Here is a 17,556-nt window from a genome sequence, read left to right on the forward strand (position 1 = left end):
ACGCTGTCCCTCCTTTCCCATCTTCTGGTCTCCAACACGAATCTTCACTCTCCTCACTAGTCCATCTTTATCAGTCACTGTCTCTACAACTTTAGCCAATTTCCACTCGTTGCGAGGTTGATCTTCTGTCTTTTCCATCACAATGTCACCGACTTTGAGGTTTCTCCTTGGGGTATGCCAGCGTTGTCTGGTGGCGATGTTGTACACATACTCTCTTCTCCACCGGCCCCAGAACTGCTCTGCAAGGTACTGAACACGGCGCCACCTCTTACGAGCATACATATCCTCTCTGATGAATCTGCCAGGAGGTGGTAAGGCTGCAGTGGGTTTCATGGTGAGTAGGTGATTGGGCGTTAGCGGCTCTGGACTATCTGGATCATTTAAGTTGTCAACAGTGAGTGGACGACTGTTCACAATAGCTGCTGCCTCATAAAAGAATGTCCGTAGAGAGGCATCGTCCAGCCTGCCTGATGAGGGTGAAAGAGTTAAACGAAGAACATTCCTCACCGTTCGGATCTGTCTCTCCCATACGCCTCCAGCATGGCTTGCATGCGGAGCGTTCATGCTGAAGTCACACTGTTTCTCAGCCAAAAACGTAGTCAGACGATCAGCATCCAATTGCTTGAGAGCTTCATTCAGTTCATTTTTAGCTCCAACGAAGTTCGTTCCTTGGTCACATTTTATGTCACGTACTGCTCCTCTTATTGCAATGAAACAACGAAGTCCATTTATGAAAGCATCTGTCGACATGTCGTCTAACATTTCAATGTGGATAGCTCGACAGCAAAGGCAGGTGAAAAGCAGTCCGTATCTCTTTTGTACCTTGCGTCCTTGTTTGGTGAAAAACGGACCAAAACAGTCCATTCCACAATAGGTGAAAGGTGGTGATGGATCCACACGCTCAGATGGCAAATCTGCCATTCGCTGCTCCTCTGTGAATCTTCTGAGTTTTCGACATGTAACACATTGATGCAGATGCGTTGCCACAGCTCTGTTGATTCCTGGAATCCAGAATCCATTTGATCTGATCTCATTAATAGTCAAGCCTTTTCCTTGATGTTGGACTTTCTCGTGACAGTGAGCAATTATTGCCATGGTGATGGGATGACTCTTTGGTATGATCACTGGATGCTTCAGTGAGGTAGGGAGTGATGCATTTTTCAGTCTTCCTCCCACCTTGAGGAGTCCATCCTGATCAAGAAAAGCATCCATCTGAAACAGTTTACTCTGAGAGGGAAGTTGAGTTACCTTACTGAGCAACTTTAACTCTTCTGGATATGCGTGTCTCTGTAAGTCTCTTATGATGATGCAGCGTGCGTCTTCTCGTTCTTGGACGGTGCTGTGGTCTGTTGACTTATCATGTCTGACACGACGAATGAGACGAGCGACAGCCTGAGTTGCTTTTGACCACGAAGAAAACCTTGACAGGCGGTCTGAGAGACTCAGCTGTTCCCGTGTCTGTGTGTTTAGAGTCTGAATCCTCTTGACTTCAGGATCTCCAATCTGTATTTCTGCGCTAACATCTGTAGCTGGAGGTATCTCTTTCTCCCATAGAAACTGAGGTCCTTTGAACCAGCTTGATGTGAGAATCTCACTTACGCTTGATCCCCTTGATCTGATCCCCTTGATCCCCTTGATCTGCGGGGTTATCAGTGGTTGAAACATATCTCCATTGTTGAGGAGAAGAGCTGAGATGTATTTTCTGTATCCGATTTGACACGAAAGTGTGAAAACGACGTGCCTCATTGTTAATGTATCCCAAGACGACCTTTGAATCAGTCCAGAAATACTCAACGACATCTGTTAAACCAAGCTCCTCCTTTAAGGTGTTGCTTGCTGTGGCTGACACAACAGCGGCTGCCAGTTCTAGCCGAGGGATTGTCGTGACCTTGATTGGAGCTACTCTGGACTTTGCCGTAACAAGAGCACAATGAACACTTCCATCTTCGTTCACTTGTCTCAAATATGTACACTGTCCATAACCACATGTACTTGCGTCGGAGAAATGGTGTAGCTCCTTTCTCACCACTCGTCCGAAACCAGGAGGCACATAGCAGCGTGGTATGGTGATTTTGTCCAAATTTGCAAGATCATTTTTCCAGCGTTCCCACACTGGTTGCAGTTCACTGGGAAGGGGATCATCCCAGCCTGTTCCGTGCCTGCACATTTCCTGAAGCACCCTTTTTCCCGTGAGCAGGAAAGGGGCAACAAACCCCAGCGGGTCAAAAAGGGATGCGACCGTAGACAAGATACCACGTCGTGTTGCTGGCTGGTCCTTCAGGCAAACACGAAATCTGAAGGTGTCTGATTCAATGTGCCAGTGGATTCCCAAGGCTCTCTCTAACGTCACATCCTTGAAGACCAGATCCAGAGACTTCACTTCAGCAGCACGCTCAGATGGGGGGATACTCTCCAGCACAGATTTGTTATTACACATAAACTTGTGCAGTCTCAATCCACCCGCAGCACAGAGCTGCCGTGCTTCCTGTGCAAGCTGAATAGCATCATTCACATTTTCTATACTAGTGACACCGTCGTCAACATAAAAGTCTTTCATGATGAACTTTGAGCCGAGGGGAAACTCACTTTCATTGTCCGTTGCAAGCTGCTTCAGTCCGTAGTTAGCGCATCCTGGCGATGACGCAGCACCGAAGAGATGCACTTTCATTCTGAACTCCTGCGGCTCTGCATTAAAGTTGCCGTCTTTCCACCATAGGAAACGTAGATAGTCTCTGTCAGCTTCATACACGTAGAACTGATGAAACATTTTTTCAATGTCGCACATCAATGCGACATGGTGCTGTCTGAATCTGAGAAGCACGCCGTTCAGATTGTTCAGCAGATCTGGGCCTGACAGGAGATGATCATTGAGGCTCGTTCCCCTGTACTTAGCCGAGCAATCAAAAACCACACGGAGTTTGTCAGGTTTTTTCGAGTGATACACTCCGTGGTGAGGAATGTACCACTTCTCTCCTTCCTTCCCTTGATCCTGAACTTCCTCTGCCTCACCCTTTTCAATGATTTCATTCATAAACTTCACATAATGTTCTTTGTACTTGTCATCCTTCGCCAGCTTTCTTTTAAGGTGACTGAGCCGTACCATCGCCAGTTGTTTGTTGTCAGGGAGATAGGGTCTCTCTTTAAAGGGGAGTGGCATCTCGTAATGTCCCTGAATGTTCCTCTTGATCCCTTCCTTTAACACATCCAGGAAGCGGATGTCATCCTGAGACACAGTCTTTCCGTCCTTATTGGCATCTTTAAAGTCAGACTCGAGAACCCTGAGTGCCTCAGCTGGGGTCACTGGAGGAAGCTCTCTGACTGAAACTCTGTGACACATGTTGGTGATGCTTGGTGAGTTGTGGTGAGGTGAACAGCCTACGATACTCCACCCCAAATCCGTCTGAACTGCATATGGTTCGCTATCTCCTCCAAGGATTACCTGCCGTGGTGCCAGTGCCCTTGAGCAATTGTGGCCGATCAGCAGACCGACTTCACATTCCAGCTGTGGTGGGATTTCATCTGCTATTTTGATGAGATGATTCCAGTTCCGTGCCGTGTCGCAGGTAGGAATGTGTGTTCGATTCACTGGTATACAGTCCTTGGTGTAAGCAGGGGGGAGATCAATGTGGATAGCAGAGCAGTAACTTCTCACTCTCAAACCTGACACTCTTTGACTATGCATTAATGCATCCTTTCCTGTCATGGTTGTTAGTTCCAGTCTTACAGGATGAGTTTCAGTCTGTAAACTATTGCTGACTTCTTGGTCAATGAAGACTGTATCGCTTTGGGTATCAAGCAGCGCATAAACAAGTCTTTCCGTACCTGGATTGCTGACAGAAGAAACCCACACTGGCACTATCATTGAAGTGTTGGTAGATGGCTCCTTAGTTGCCACACTGAGAGCCAATGTGGTTGCTGTTTCCTCTGTGTTACTTTGATTTGAGACTGACGTGGGCTTGGCCTTGGTGTAGGTGTCATCATGGAGAAGCGTAGGATGTCTTGCTTTACATTTGTCGCATGAATGTCTATTGCGGCAGTCCTTGGCGTTATGGCCCGTCCTCAAGCAGCCATAGCAAAGCTTCTTTTCTTTCACATATTTCCGCCGTTCCTCCAGAGCTTTCCCTTTAAACTCAGGACAGCGATGAAGTTGATGTTTACTGTCTTGACAAAACACACATGGTGGCTTTAAACCTGTTCTTAACTGTCCTTGTGTTTCATTCTCTGTAACTGTCTGTGTGTGATAAACACTGGATTTACATTTCTTTTCTTTCAGATGACGTGATGAGTTAGCCTCTGATGAGTGGAGAGCGTGGAATGAAGTAATAGGATTACATGCAATTTCTGCCTCCGTTACAATGAAGAAGACAAACTCCTGGAAGCTGGGAAACTCCTGGTCAACTCTCATGACTTGAGTGACCTTGCGGTTCCACTGTGATGCTGCCCAATCAGGTAGCTTTTGGACCAATTTCTGGTTTTCTTCACAATCGTTCAAAATGTTCAGACCTTTAACATAAGGCATGGCTTCCAGACATGAGTGTAAGAAATCAGCGAATGCTCTAAGTCCCTCAGCATCTCTTGGATGGACCTTTGGCCAGTTTGTTAGTTTTTCCCTGAATGCTTTTTGTATAACAAACGGCTGACCATACCTGTGGTTGAGACGGTTCCATCCATCTTTGTAGGCTTCATCATCATTTCTATAAAATATGCCATCAAGTGTCTTTCGAGCTGGACCTCCTACATATTTTTTCAAATAATGTAATTTGTCAGCTGAAGCAATGTTCTTTTTGTCTATGAGGGATGTGAAGGAAGCCTTCCACTCAATGGCCCTCATTTATCAAACTTGCGCAGGATCTGGTGTAGATTCTGGTGTAAATATCAGTGTACGCCAAGTGTCACGTGTGATTCACTAAAAGTGTGTACGCTGCTGATTTCGGCGTAGAACCGGCGTGGTGGTGATAAATCCGGCGGCTGAAAACGAGCGTAATTTAAATGTCACGCCCCGATATATTCCTGCTTTAGAGGCGTCGCCCTGCCCCTTTTACGACATGGAGACACGGAAGACGGCCAAGAAGAGGGACTTTACCGACATTACCGCGTTGAACAGGGAGAGGGCGGCAACATTAAATATCTGGACATTGATAGATTGATAGATTTTGTGATTGATAAGCGTCATCCCGGTGGATAGAGGCTGCAGACGCACGTGTCACCGACCACGTCAGGAAACCCAGCGATCTCATGAAATGCTCCTGCAGTTTACTAAACACAAGTGATTGAGGAGGAATCATATCATATTACTGCTGCGAACGCGACTTTATGACCATCAGCACCGCTGGCATGGTTCGGCTGATGGAGGGATGTGAAACACCGGCCCGATCTCCCGCTGACAGGTCCCGGTGACGGGGAAAAAAAAAAAAAAACACTCCGCCGCGGAGATCAGCTGCACCTGGACAGGTAGCGGAGCCCCGAGCCCCCCCCCCCCGCCGGCTCCGGTGTCCGGCAGAGAGAGAGACTGAGGAGCCGTCCGGTCATGCTCTGGTGCAGGAGATGTTGGAAGTTTGTGTGTGTGATCTACAATAACAGGTCTGTCTGTCATTGACTGTTTCTGTTGACACAGCTGATTAACGAGCATCTGTCACATCGTGGTTTTTAATTCATCTCAGTTGCTCAAAATAAAAGTCGAGTTAAATTTTCAACACGGACCGGTGGTATCATTTTTTTTGGGCTACTTTTTTAAAATCTTTTTATCAATATAAACAACAACAACATGTGCTCCACATCGCTGCGTTATTAGACTGTGGTTTAATAATCATTTTGACACAGCAGCACTCCTTCCTGCATGTTCTACGCTGGTTCCAAATGTGCGTACACCTGGTCAGAGCTGGCGTGGGATTTGTGCGTACCGTACGCTCACGCTCAGATTAATAAATGCCGATCCTTGCGGTGAATTTGGTGTACACCCATTTTTTTGGTGTACGCAAGTTTCATAAATGAGGGCCACTGAACTGGATAGGGTCACCAGTAAATACAGACGGTTCTGGCATTGGGAGCCTGTTCAGAGCTATGCTATCTTGGACTGCCTGAGCCAGATAACTTACATCTGTCCTTGCAGGTGATGCTGTCACTGTGATATCAGTGGGCTGCTGGATGAGAGCTGAAGGAGGACACACAAACTGATGTTCTCTCGTTCTCATCTGATCTACAGAATGAACACTTGCTTCCTGCATTACTTCCTGATCATAAGTTGTGAACCTAGCTCGTGCAGCTTTAATGTCCTTCTCTGCCTTTAATCTTTCCAACTCACGTTTTTGAGCTTCAAGTTCTTTCCTTTGTTGTCCCTCTAGGAGTTGAATCTTTTCTTTTTGTTTCTCCTCTAAGACTTGAATCTTTTCTTTTTGTTTCTCCTCCTTCAATAACACTTCATACTCTGCTTCCTTTGCTGCTAATTCTGCTGCAGCGTCTGCTCTTTTTGCTGCTATAACAGAGTGTTGACTTGAACCTTTACTTGAGTGTTGACTTGGAGGTGAAGCTGTGGATCCGTAGATGGAGCGAGCGTAGTCTCTGTTAAGAAGCTCATGAAGACGTTGCCTTACAGCTTCACTATCAAATTCTCCATCTATGCCTGATATCCTTTCAAGAGCAATTTTAACAATGTCCCTTGTAACTGCCTCACAGGCATCAATACGACGTCTTGTCTCATTAGATGGAGTGAGGTGAGCTCTGATGTCTATGTACAGGTTTATAACACAGTTTTTTCCTTCTTCTAGTGTGTCTATAAGAGTTGCAATGTCACTTTCAGGAATGTTTAACTTTAACTGTTCTCTAGCCTTACGTGCCTGGATCTTCCATTGTTCATAAATGTGAGTCAACCTTTTCTCCTTTTTGTGGGCCTCCTCCTCATGAAATGCAAGCATCTTTTCCGTGGGATTCCGTAGGCGACCAGAGCGACGGAGATCCTCCTCTTCAGTATCCTTATCCTTCATCTGTTCGGAGTCTCTGTCGTCTGGAGGCGTCTTTACTGATGCTTCCATGTTGTGAGCAGGTACCACAATCCTTGACCATCACATCAGGTCCCTCTACAGTTGTCCTTGGTCAGCGGCGTGATGTGACGGATGAGGTGAAGCTCTTACTGTAGCATCCCCGGCTAAATGATGGTCGGACTCTCAAACTGATGGTTCACAGTGTTTTATTCCTTGGACCGTATTCAATGCAAACACACCGTAAGAGCTATGAAAAGAAGAAAACAAAATACAGTTACCTTTACTCTTACTTGAAATTACCTTTAACTGCCTTTATCACAAACAATCATGTAAGTTGACTCTCTTTTTATCTAATAAACTTATTGTAGACTCACAGGTTTTACTCCATGAATTTAAATATATGCTTTAACTGCCACGACTGACTTCACAATCATGAGGGAAAACTCACACTCCAACCGAAAGACAACCCCACATAGAGTGCAACACAAAACAATATTTGACATGAAATCAGCATCCTTAACCGTTCGTTTCCAACCCAACAAACAGTTCCCAACCCTAGCAGACCGCATACAAAACAGATAAAATACATCCTGTTGCATTACCAAAACAACCCACCAGTTAGCCCATAGCTTCATCTCACTTCAACACAGACCGACACGGCAGCTCGCCGATGCCAACAGTAGCTACCGCTAACCACAATACGTTTTATGCATGAAAATATCCACGGCAACCAAACTCGAGCCGGACATAAATATAGCATGAAATGGTAACAAAACAAACCTTGTGCCCCTTATTAGCCAGGTGCTAGGGCGTTTCATGTGGGTTAGACACACTTTGCTTGCTTTTAGCATTGAAGACATTCCTTTAGCCTTGCAGACATACTTTTCCTTCTGCCGGTAAACTCCGAAGCACCGGATGTGTAAGAGGTCTCGGCGAGACGCTTTCAAAATAAGAGCACTGAATATCCGTCTGCTTAATATATACAAAATAAAAGCCTGGCTTTAAAGAATGTTAATGAATAAACATAAGAACACATTTATAGAAATACTATGCTCATATTAAAGGTCATTTACAAGTCACTTGTCAAATATGTAAATTAACGGCAATATTTCCACATTCTGTCGATAGATAACATATTTAGTAATCTCTCACAAACATATTTGCTGTTGCAGTTTAGTTGTAGAGAAACAACAATCTCAAAGAGGTTGAAAGTCCAGGTATCTTTGAGCTAGCATTAGCTTAGCACAAAGACCAAATTTACTGAACTAGCACCTGGTGGCTCACACTGCTACAAAAACTAAAGTGTAAAAATAATGTTTCTCAGGCACTTATGTGCTGCACTTCATCTTATCTGGGAGTTGTAATTTCCTGTCCAGCTGTGTGTGTGAGTGTGTGTGAAATAGATAGTGGATTGAGCAATTGATTTTATTCTGATTCAGAGGATTGGGGAGTGCAGGTGTATGATGGTGTCCCACAGCTGGTAACTGTAGCAGCTGTGGGACACCATCATCATGACAGAGGTGCAACAGTGTAGTAAGCAGTCTACATGCATAGCTTCTGATCAGAAATTACGCAGAGCATCAATTGATATGTCATATTTTGTCAACTCTTACACACACATTGTAACCAGTGTGTGCCCTGCTATTTTGCTCTACTTTAGTTCACACAATAGATTTTAGGGTTTTAGGGCACACATGCTCACCTAGACATAAATACAGTCAGGGGAGCATCCAGCCAGTAATACACCACTTTGTGGACTGCTGTTGGGTTGGAGCTAATCCCTGCTGGAATTGGGCGAGAGGCATGGTCGCTACACCCACTCCGGACAGGTTACCAGTTCATCACAGGATCAACATGAGACACACACCCATGTAGGCACACATTAGCGTCATCAATTAACCTGAATATCTCTGACTGTGAGGATGCTGGAGGGAAATGCACACAGGTATAAGGAGGACATACAAACAGAGTAGGCAGCGGTCGGCCAACCAGCAGGTTTGAGCCCAGTGGTAACCAGTGCACTTTCATCTCTGCTCCAGAGAGAAATAGTGAAAAGAAAGAGCAATTTCTCCTACTATGAAAAACAAAACTAATAGGTCCAATTTAGCTCACTCCAGTTCTCAGGAAAAGGAAAGAATAGCACAGTAAAGTTGCATACAATGGTCTCAGACTACACTCCATGCAGAGAGACACAGAGAGGCTGCACAGCAATTAGGTGCTGATGCAGAGCTCGTAAAGTACTTTAATTTGTCTCTGAGTCCTGGGTGCTGTGCCTGTGCCTGCCCTGTGCTGGCTGATTGGAAATGCTTCACTTGTTGCTGCTGTTGTTGTTGCCTCACACAGGGCCCAACACTCATATTAGCCGCTGCTCCCTCTGCTCTCTCTGACCGCTGACCCTTACGGTTTGTAACTCTGATCCCACAAAAAAGCAGCAGCACATTCAGTCCAAACTTCTGCCTCAGCAAAGACTGTTCCCCCAGCTGTTACATTAGTTATATAAGTGCGATCCAAACATAAAGCTGACTCTGCGCAGAAGGCTCCGAGGCTCTGGACTTTTATTACTGCAGGATCATGAAAGGCTCTGTTACAAGCAACACAATCCACTGCATTGATACTGCCTCTGGTGGCTCTTTAGCTCTTCCACTTTTGACAGCCTTTTCTTAACATTGTCTTGTTACTTATTTCACTCCCTCCCTCTTCTGTCTGTCTTTCTCTGTTTATCTTGCCACAGGTCAGGAGTGGCCATGCCATTTGGCTGTATAACAATCGGGGAAAAGAAGGATTATAACAATCCTTCAGACGTGACAGATAAATATGACCTGGGTCAGATTGTTAAATCGTAAGTATCTCTCCAGTAGCTTGCAGGGCAAAATACCCATACAGCATGAATGGTGTTTCAGACTTGAATGATGTTTGTATCTTTACTCAAGAAACCATCGCCATCATACATTTATATTTCTGCAAAAGCAAAAAAATGAATACAGATTTTGAATGCTTTCTTCCAGGGAGGAGTTCTGCGAGATATTCAGGGCGAAGGACAAAACTACGATGAAAATGTACACATGTAAAAAGTTCCTAAAGAAGGATGGAAGGAAGGTCCGCAAAGCTGCGAAAAATGAGATCATCATCTTAAAGATGTGAGTTGTTGATTGTTTCCTTCAGTTTCTGCGTTTAACTGAGCATGATTCATTTTGTGAGGGGGTGTTTTTCATTCTGCTTGTTCCCATATTTCAGCCTCTTAAACAGTAGTTTCACAGACAACATCAACTTTTAAAAAGACAAAAAAAAGAAACAGAAAACAAAACTCTGTATTATTAATAACAATTTAAAAGTAAAGGGGAACCTCATTTTTTGACTGATCAGTTTATCTGAGACGTATTTCCTCACAGCTTCTCTATTATCTAACTTCCAAGTTAAATCCACATTAGCGTCACCTGGGCCTTATCAGACTATTTGTCACTGACAGCACCGCGACTCAGTGAACCGCGGCGATGATGAAGGTGTGATTTCTGTGTAAGGAGCCTTTCAAAACATGGACTCACATTCTTCTGAAAATTAGACTTTAGACACCACAATAACGGGGACGTGATGCGCACTGCTCCCGTTTTTCATGCTTTAATCATCAGTGGGGGTTTTAACACATAATCAAATGTGATGACAGTTTCAAAGGCTGTGGAGAATTGCTGGCAAAACATCAAATGCAGTCTTGAATATAAAATGCTTGGATATAGGCATTAGAAAAGAAAAGAAGTGCTCATTCAAGTACTAATCCTCATTAATTTATTTTTATGACTTAGAATGAACCCCAAAAAATCCTGCACATTGTCAGCCACAAACAGTTCTGCTTTTATCAGTCTGAATCTCTGTCTTAGAATACATTTTGTTCATTATTACTTCACATAATTTTTTTATGTGTCACAATACAGAGCAATGAATGTGCAGGGTTTGACACTAGAGGGCCCAGTCATAACCTGTTGTGGTGCAATATGCAGTTACACAGGTGTGATTTTGAAAATTGAGACATCTTGTGTCAAGCTTTAATGACAGAGAGGGAGTAGATGTAATTTTGAGAATTTTTTATGAGGTAATTGAAGTTTTTTCATGTGGGCAGATACAGATTCCTTATTCCAGTCAGCGTATTAAAACATGTCTGGAGGGGGATCATTAATGGTGCACAAGAACTTTGTCATTGGTAATAACTTCACCTCTCTCTGCACTAGCTGTTTTGGAAACGTCACAGAGAGCCATGCCCAGAGTGAAGACCTTGCACCATTAAATGTTTAAAAATAAATCACTTTGATTTTTCAAGAACATTTCAATGTTTTCTTTCAACAGTTACAGCTCTAGTTCAGTTTGACAGATAATATCACCTGCTAACAAACCATGAAATAAGAAACTTCCACTTTGGTTGAGTTTCCCTGAACACTATTCCATAAAGATTTAGAGGGTACGTTTTTTTTAAAATAGAAACTTAGGCATGTAAAACTGTTAGAAGTAAACAGACAACGAGGAGTTTGCATTTGGTTATAAAAAATGTCTCAGATTAATGTGGATGCATCTACGCTACCCACACTTCGATAAATACATCGTTTTGTCTCTATCGTTATTTTGTTATTATAATTAATGGTGGAAATGCTGGCCGAGCCGACCAGCGTTTCCTTACTTTTGGTTTCGCGGACGCTGCCCGGCGGATCATGAGAATGGTTGGGTTATGGTTGGAACTACGACGGTATCTGATCGTCTTCGAACCTCTGACTTTAATTCTTGATGAATGAAAACATTCTTGGCAAGACGCCCGTCTTGCGCCGGTCCAAGAATTTCACCGTATGCGCGGAGGCTCATGGTAAATGTAGTATGAAAACACTTCGCTTTCCAACACTCCTCGTTGTCCCTTTAAATTACTGTACATACCTTGGAAAGGTGTTTAATGAGTGTTTTGAAATTGCTAACTTGAGTAGTAGTAGTAGTTTAAAACACCAGATTGAGTTTGGCCCATCATGTAGATGTCCAACAACAGTTTAACGCAGTATACAGTAATGTTGTAAAGTATTCCTTTGTTTGTTTGGGTTAACTTTGGAGTTCTTCTTCTTGGCATGGCTGAAATTGAGTTTCTGGTGTGTGACGCAGAGACAATGTGGGATTATACACAGAGGGACATTACACAACCTGCTCTAGAAGATCACTCTGTTTTTCTTCTTCAGGGCAAAGCAGAGAGCACGGAGCTTTAGTAACAGACCAATTCATGTGAGGAAAGAAATGAGCAGTGTAGGCCAGTGTATACAGTGCACTCACACTGTTACAACAGATGCAGAGAATAAATCACCGTTGGCTTTAGAGAAACATTGTATGTGTCAACATGTAGCTGTAATTGTATGTCACAATATCAGCTCCCAGCTGGAAAACATTCACCCTGCCATTTTAATTCATAACACACTTTGTGCTTTCAGAAATACCAAAAACAAACATCAACGAGATGTTGTTTTTTTACTCTCTGATACGACCCATTTGAGTGTTTCCTGAAATACTGCATGGACAGGGGCATAGCGGACAGAGTTGTCATGGTTACCATAATAAACACACCGACTGCACAGGTTAGGCACAAAAAACTACTTAATTTAGGTTTATGAGCTCTTTTTTTTTTAACTGGAGGACAGTCTTCAACAAAATTGTCCATATGGCGTGTACTAGCTTCTCTGCTCAGTGCTTCCACTTGGCTCCTGATGTAAAAGATGTGTAAATAACAGTTATGAAACACTACACCTGTCAGTGGCACAAAAGGAAAATTATGCATTATACTGTCCGTTTAATGTCTGTTTCTTAATTATCCACTAAAAAACAAAAACAAAAAAACCTACAGTGAGTCTTGAATGAACGAGGAAGCGATTCCAGATGGAGATTCAGTTTTTTCAACCCTGTTCCTTATTCATACAGTTTGAAACCTGGTGGAAAAGGATCATGAAGGCAGCAGGAGTGTTTTGTCAACTTCATATGGAATTGACAGGCAAGAACGTCACTCTGCAGCCTCAAGTGTTGTAGCTTTATGGGCTAAATTCACCATGAAGTTACCCAGCTGGTGCTGTGGCTGTCTTTATGCCCACATGGATAAACTGAAGCACATAAATCTGCTTATCTGCGGACGGGCAGTTGATCGTGTAGATCTCAGTCATGTCTTGAATTAATGATTCAGACGTCAACTCTCTCTGTCTCCGTGTTTCTCTCCTTCCCCAGGGTGAAGCATCCCAATATTCTCCAGCTGGTGGACGTCTTTGAGACCAAAAAAGAGTACTTCCTGTTCCTTGAACTGTGAGTTCCGATGTCTTTATAAGCCGGGGAAAAAGGCTCCCTGCTTGTCTTTGCCGTAGCTTGGGTCTGCTGAACTGTATGTGTTGATTATTCACTCGTGGGGAATGAGCTGTTGAGCCTGAGGCCCTGTAGATATGAGAACGGCTCTGAACTCCACTCATTTGGTATTCGGCTATGATTGCTTGCTAGCTTCTCCATTCTCATCAGCATGTGTTCATGGGGAATTTGATGCATTTCCAAGGATGTGCTAGATGTAGGATACTCATCTTGTCCTTTGAGGACACTTGATTTATGGGTTTAGAAATTCTGGTTAAAACAGAAAATGATCAAACACAAAAGAACCATCTGTGGGGAGAAGACTGAAACCATAAACAGGTATGGAAGGTTATGTAGTCATTGCACAGACTTTATTCTGGGAATGACATAAATAACATTCCAATATACATATGCAAATAAATATGACTATATGAATTATAAATATGCAAAAGTACAGTTAGAGCTTCCTATAGCATCTTTTTTAGTTTATTGTCTCTGCATTCAGCAAACCCAACAGGGTCTTTTCTAAATACCAAAGGTAGCTGAAATTTTCAGATTTTCTTTTTAACCCACTTCCTGTTCCCACAGTGCAACAGGCAGAGAGGTGTTTGACTGGATCCTGGATCAAGGCTACTATTCAGAGCGAGATACCAGCAACGTGGTGCGCCAGGTGTTGGAGGCTGTTGCCTACCTTCACTCCCTGCACATCGTTCACAGAAACCTCAAGGTAACGGTCTGCAGGATCACTACAATAACCTGACTAATCTAGGTTGTAAGTAGATGATCAAGAAATATATACACATCATGCCTTGTGCTCGCCCTTGAAAAACAGAAAAACAGTGAGTAATGTCCAAATATCTTTTTTTTTTTTTGATGAGCCCACTACTGTATGGGGTGACTATATTATAGTCATCTACATAGTGAATGAGTCATCTCAGACACCATGACTGTGGTGGCAACAAAACTGTAATCTGTCAAAATGATTTCACTGCTCACCATGAAGTTCTGCAGAATATATACAGTATAGTCAATGAGCCTTTTAACTGGACTGGATGATTACACGTTTACATTTTCAGTCTTCTCATTATTCCTGTTACAAAAGGACACCACTGCTGCTATTCAAATTTAAATTATTGATCAAGTATGGCAACAAAAGCCCTTTAACATGAATTTTATTTTAACTGTAGTCACTGTAATTTATCTTCATCCACAGTTGGAGAACTTGGTTTACTACAACCGTCTGAAGCACTCTAAAATAGTCATCAGCGACTTCCATCTTGCCAAACTGGAGAATGGACTAATCAAAGATCCCTGTGGGACACCAGAGTACCTGGGTGAGGATATGAATAAACGTATGACTTTGGCTGGTGGATAACACCACGAGTCAGTTATAGCATTGATATGAAATGTCTGTGCTTTTTGTGCAGCTCCTGAGGTGGTTGGCAGACAGCGATATGGCCGACCTGTGGACTGCTGGGCCACAGGTGTCATCATGTATATACTGTAAGTTGTGAGAGGAAACGTGAGGAGAGATAATGTTTTATTAATTGATAGACCCCATTTAAATACGGTAAATCCATGTTTTTTGTTAAATCCCTTTTAAAAACTTTTATTTCCAGGCTGTCAGGAAACCCTCCTTTCTACGACGAAACTGATGATGATGATTACGAAAACCACGACAAGAACCTGTTTCGCAAGATCCTGGCAGGCGATTATGAGTTTGACTCTCCGTACTGGGATGAAATCTCTGATTCAGGTAGCTTTATGTATACGTAGGATGAAGTTAACACTGTGAGGGAACACAATGGCAGCTTGTTGGGTAAACATTTCAAATTCCAGAGGGAATTTTCCTCTCTTCTTACCTCTGGAGGGTTCAAACACATTTTTACATTTTTATGTTCCCAACCACCAGGAGAACCACGCTTTTTTTATTGAGATTTTTCTATGTTATTTTTCTCTGACAGCTAAGAGTCTGGTTGCTCGTCTGATGGAGGTGGATCAAGACCAGAGACTGACAGCCCAGGAGGCTATAAACCATGAATGGTAGGCAGCAGAGCTTTGATATGTTGTGCAGCCCATTTAAATCAGCACAGCGTAATCAGACTGTATTAATGTGATCAGAAATACTGTGTGAGATCAGGCTTTTTTGCTTGTTTGACATGTCAGTTCTAATTGTGTTGAGGAAACCAATGCAGCTTCAGTTGACAATAAACCAAAAGCTGCTTTCCACATTATCCAGACTTGGGTAAACAGAAAAAGTGATGTTTATAGCAGTGTGGCTCTGAGGAAATGTCTGAAATAAATATTGGATGAATTTGTACAGAAATTTCTCCAGACTTTCACAGATTCCCTATAATGGCATTCACTTTTTCTGATTCCTGGTGAAATGTCCTGACAAAGACGGGGTCAATACACCTCCTTTAACTGGATAAAGTAGAACCTGTGACACTCGCACTGTGATGATCCAATCACAAGTCAGTCACACATGTAAACCATGATGTGACACTCCCATTTTATAGCATCTAATCGAACTAAAGAATCTAACTTATTAGACAAAAATAACATATGACCACAATGAAATAAGGTTAAGGTTAAACCTGCTAGGTATCATCATGTTTTTGTTCACAAATTAGTATGATGGTAGCATTAGGTTTCACCAATGAGCCTTCACAGAGCTGCACAGTTGTTCTGTATTGTTTTCTAATTATCACAATTCATCAAACTGGCAGACAGCACCATTTGTTATTTGTTATTTTCATATATAAAAGTTACCCCACTAAGTTTATCCATTGAGGTATTAATCATTGTGTTGAAAATCAAATATTGATCAACTTTTGGTTTGATTGTTTGCCTGCTTAGTTGTGTTTGTCAGAGATGCTTCCACAAAGTCATCAACTTTGAACACAATTCACCATCACAAAGGCAAGAATAGAAGAAAAGGGCCCAGAGAAATAATCAGAATAATAATAAAAGGTTAAACAGTCTTCACAAAAGTTTTTCAGTGAGAAAAATGAACAATAAATTGAGTGGTGCTGTGTTCAGCCGCCTGTAACATCCAAAAGATAGGGGAACTATAAAGCTCTGTTGTGAAGTTGTGTTTTTCCCATTCTGTGCAACAGGATCTCTGGTGGTGCAGCTTCAGATAAGAACATCAAGGAAAATGTGTGTGCACAAATAGAGAAGAACTTCGCCAGAGCTAAATGGAAGGTAAGTCCTTTTGTTCTCTCCTCCTGGAAGCTCTTCTTCACAAAGTAGCTGTGTGGTCCTTGAACAGGCAGGTATTGCAGCGCACGCAGTGTTGTGTAACTGTGAGTAGAGGCAGTCAGATGCAAGTTGATGTTTTCTGAGCAATTTCTCAGGTTATTGTACCAATCTGAGATCCGCTACTTCCCTGCCTCCTCCTACAGAAAGCGGTGCGGGTCACCACCATCATGAAGAGACTGAGAGCACCTGAGGCGAGCGACTCGAGGGCAGCCAGTCCAGCTGCTGGTGCCCCAGCAGACCCCGCGGCTCCCCCGGCTGCTACCGACCCCTCCGCACCTTCATCTGGCACAACACCCGAGGGAGCTCCCGCCGCGGCCACAGAGACCCCTGCTGCAGCGGAGATAAGCCAACCGGCGCCAGAGACCTCAGCGTCGAATGCCGAGCCGCAGCAGCAGAGCCCGGCGCCGCAGGAGGCCGAGCCCACACCGCGTTGTAACGGAGAAGCCTCCACTGCTCACAATGCGCCCGCCGAGGCCGGGGATGAGCAGGGTTAGACCCCGCAGACCCCCACCCTTCCCCTGTGTGACCTCTGCAGTCCCCCACCAACTCCTGCACACTGTACATTAGCTGCTAGCATGGTGACACTGACTCTGCTTCTCTCTCACTTGCAGCATTAGCATCATCTCATGGAGGCTGTGTGCTACCTTTCCTGAGTGCTGCCTTGCATTGGCTTTCTCTTTACATGTATTGTGTCTTTTTTCACTGACCCTCTGGTGTTTTCCGTCAGATTATATAAACCGCATCTATCTCACGCGCACATTTTAGGTTTAGGGGTTGAGACAGATTTGCTGTCAAGCTGTGGCTCACAGCTGAAGTCTTTTTTCTCTTTGTGATAAGAGAACATAAGAAGACATAATTGTGCTGAAAACTGCTTTGATTCCCTTTTAACGAGCCAACTTGGGAAACTTCTCTCTGCCAGTCTTGCAATTATAGTATTTGTTCTCAGACTCAGTAGAAACGTTTTGCTTTTCCCTAA

General features: G+C 43.5%; 1 protein-coding gene across 1 annotated transcript; it reads left to right on the forward strand.

The window, feature by feature from the left end:
- Window positions 1–9,721: 9,721 nt before the first annotated feature.
- On the forward strand, window positions 9,722–17,074 carry camkvb (CaM kinase-like vesicle-associated b; the record flags this gene model as incomplete). The annotated part of the gene is made up of 10 exons (XM_083971553.1): window positions 9,722–9,816; window positions 9,983–10,114; window positions 13,206–13,280; window positions 13,905–14,043; window positions 14,530–14,650; window positions 14,744–14,819; window positions 14,936–15,072; window positions 15,281–15,359; window positions 16,436–16,523; window positions 16,724–17,074. 10 exons carry the CDS (start codon window positions 9,722–9,724, stop codon window positions 17,072–17,074), a joined length of 1,293 nt encoding a protein of 430 aa, XP_083827679.1.
- Between the last annotated feature and the right edge of the window lie 482 nt (window positions 17,075–17,556).

Source organism: Trachurus trachurus (assembly GCF_905171665.1).
Source record: "Trachurus trachurus genome assembly, chromosome: 5".
NCBI classification, from domain to species: Eukaryota; Metazoa; Chordata; class Actinopteri; order Carangiformes; family Carangidae; genus Trachurus; species Trachurus trachurus.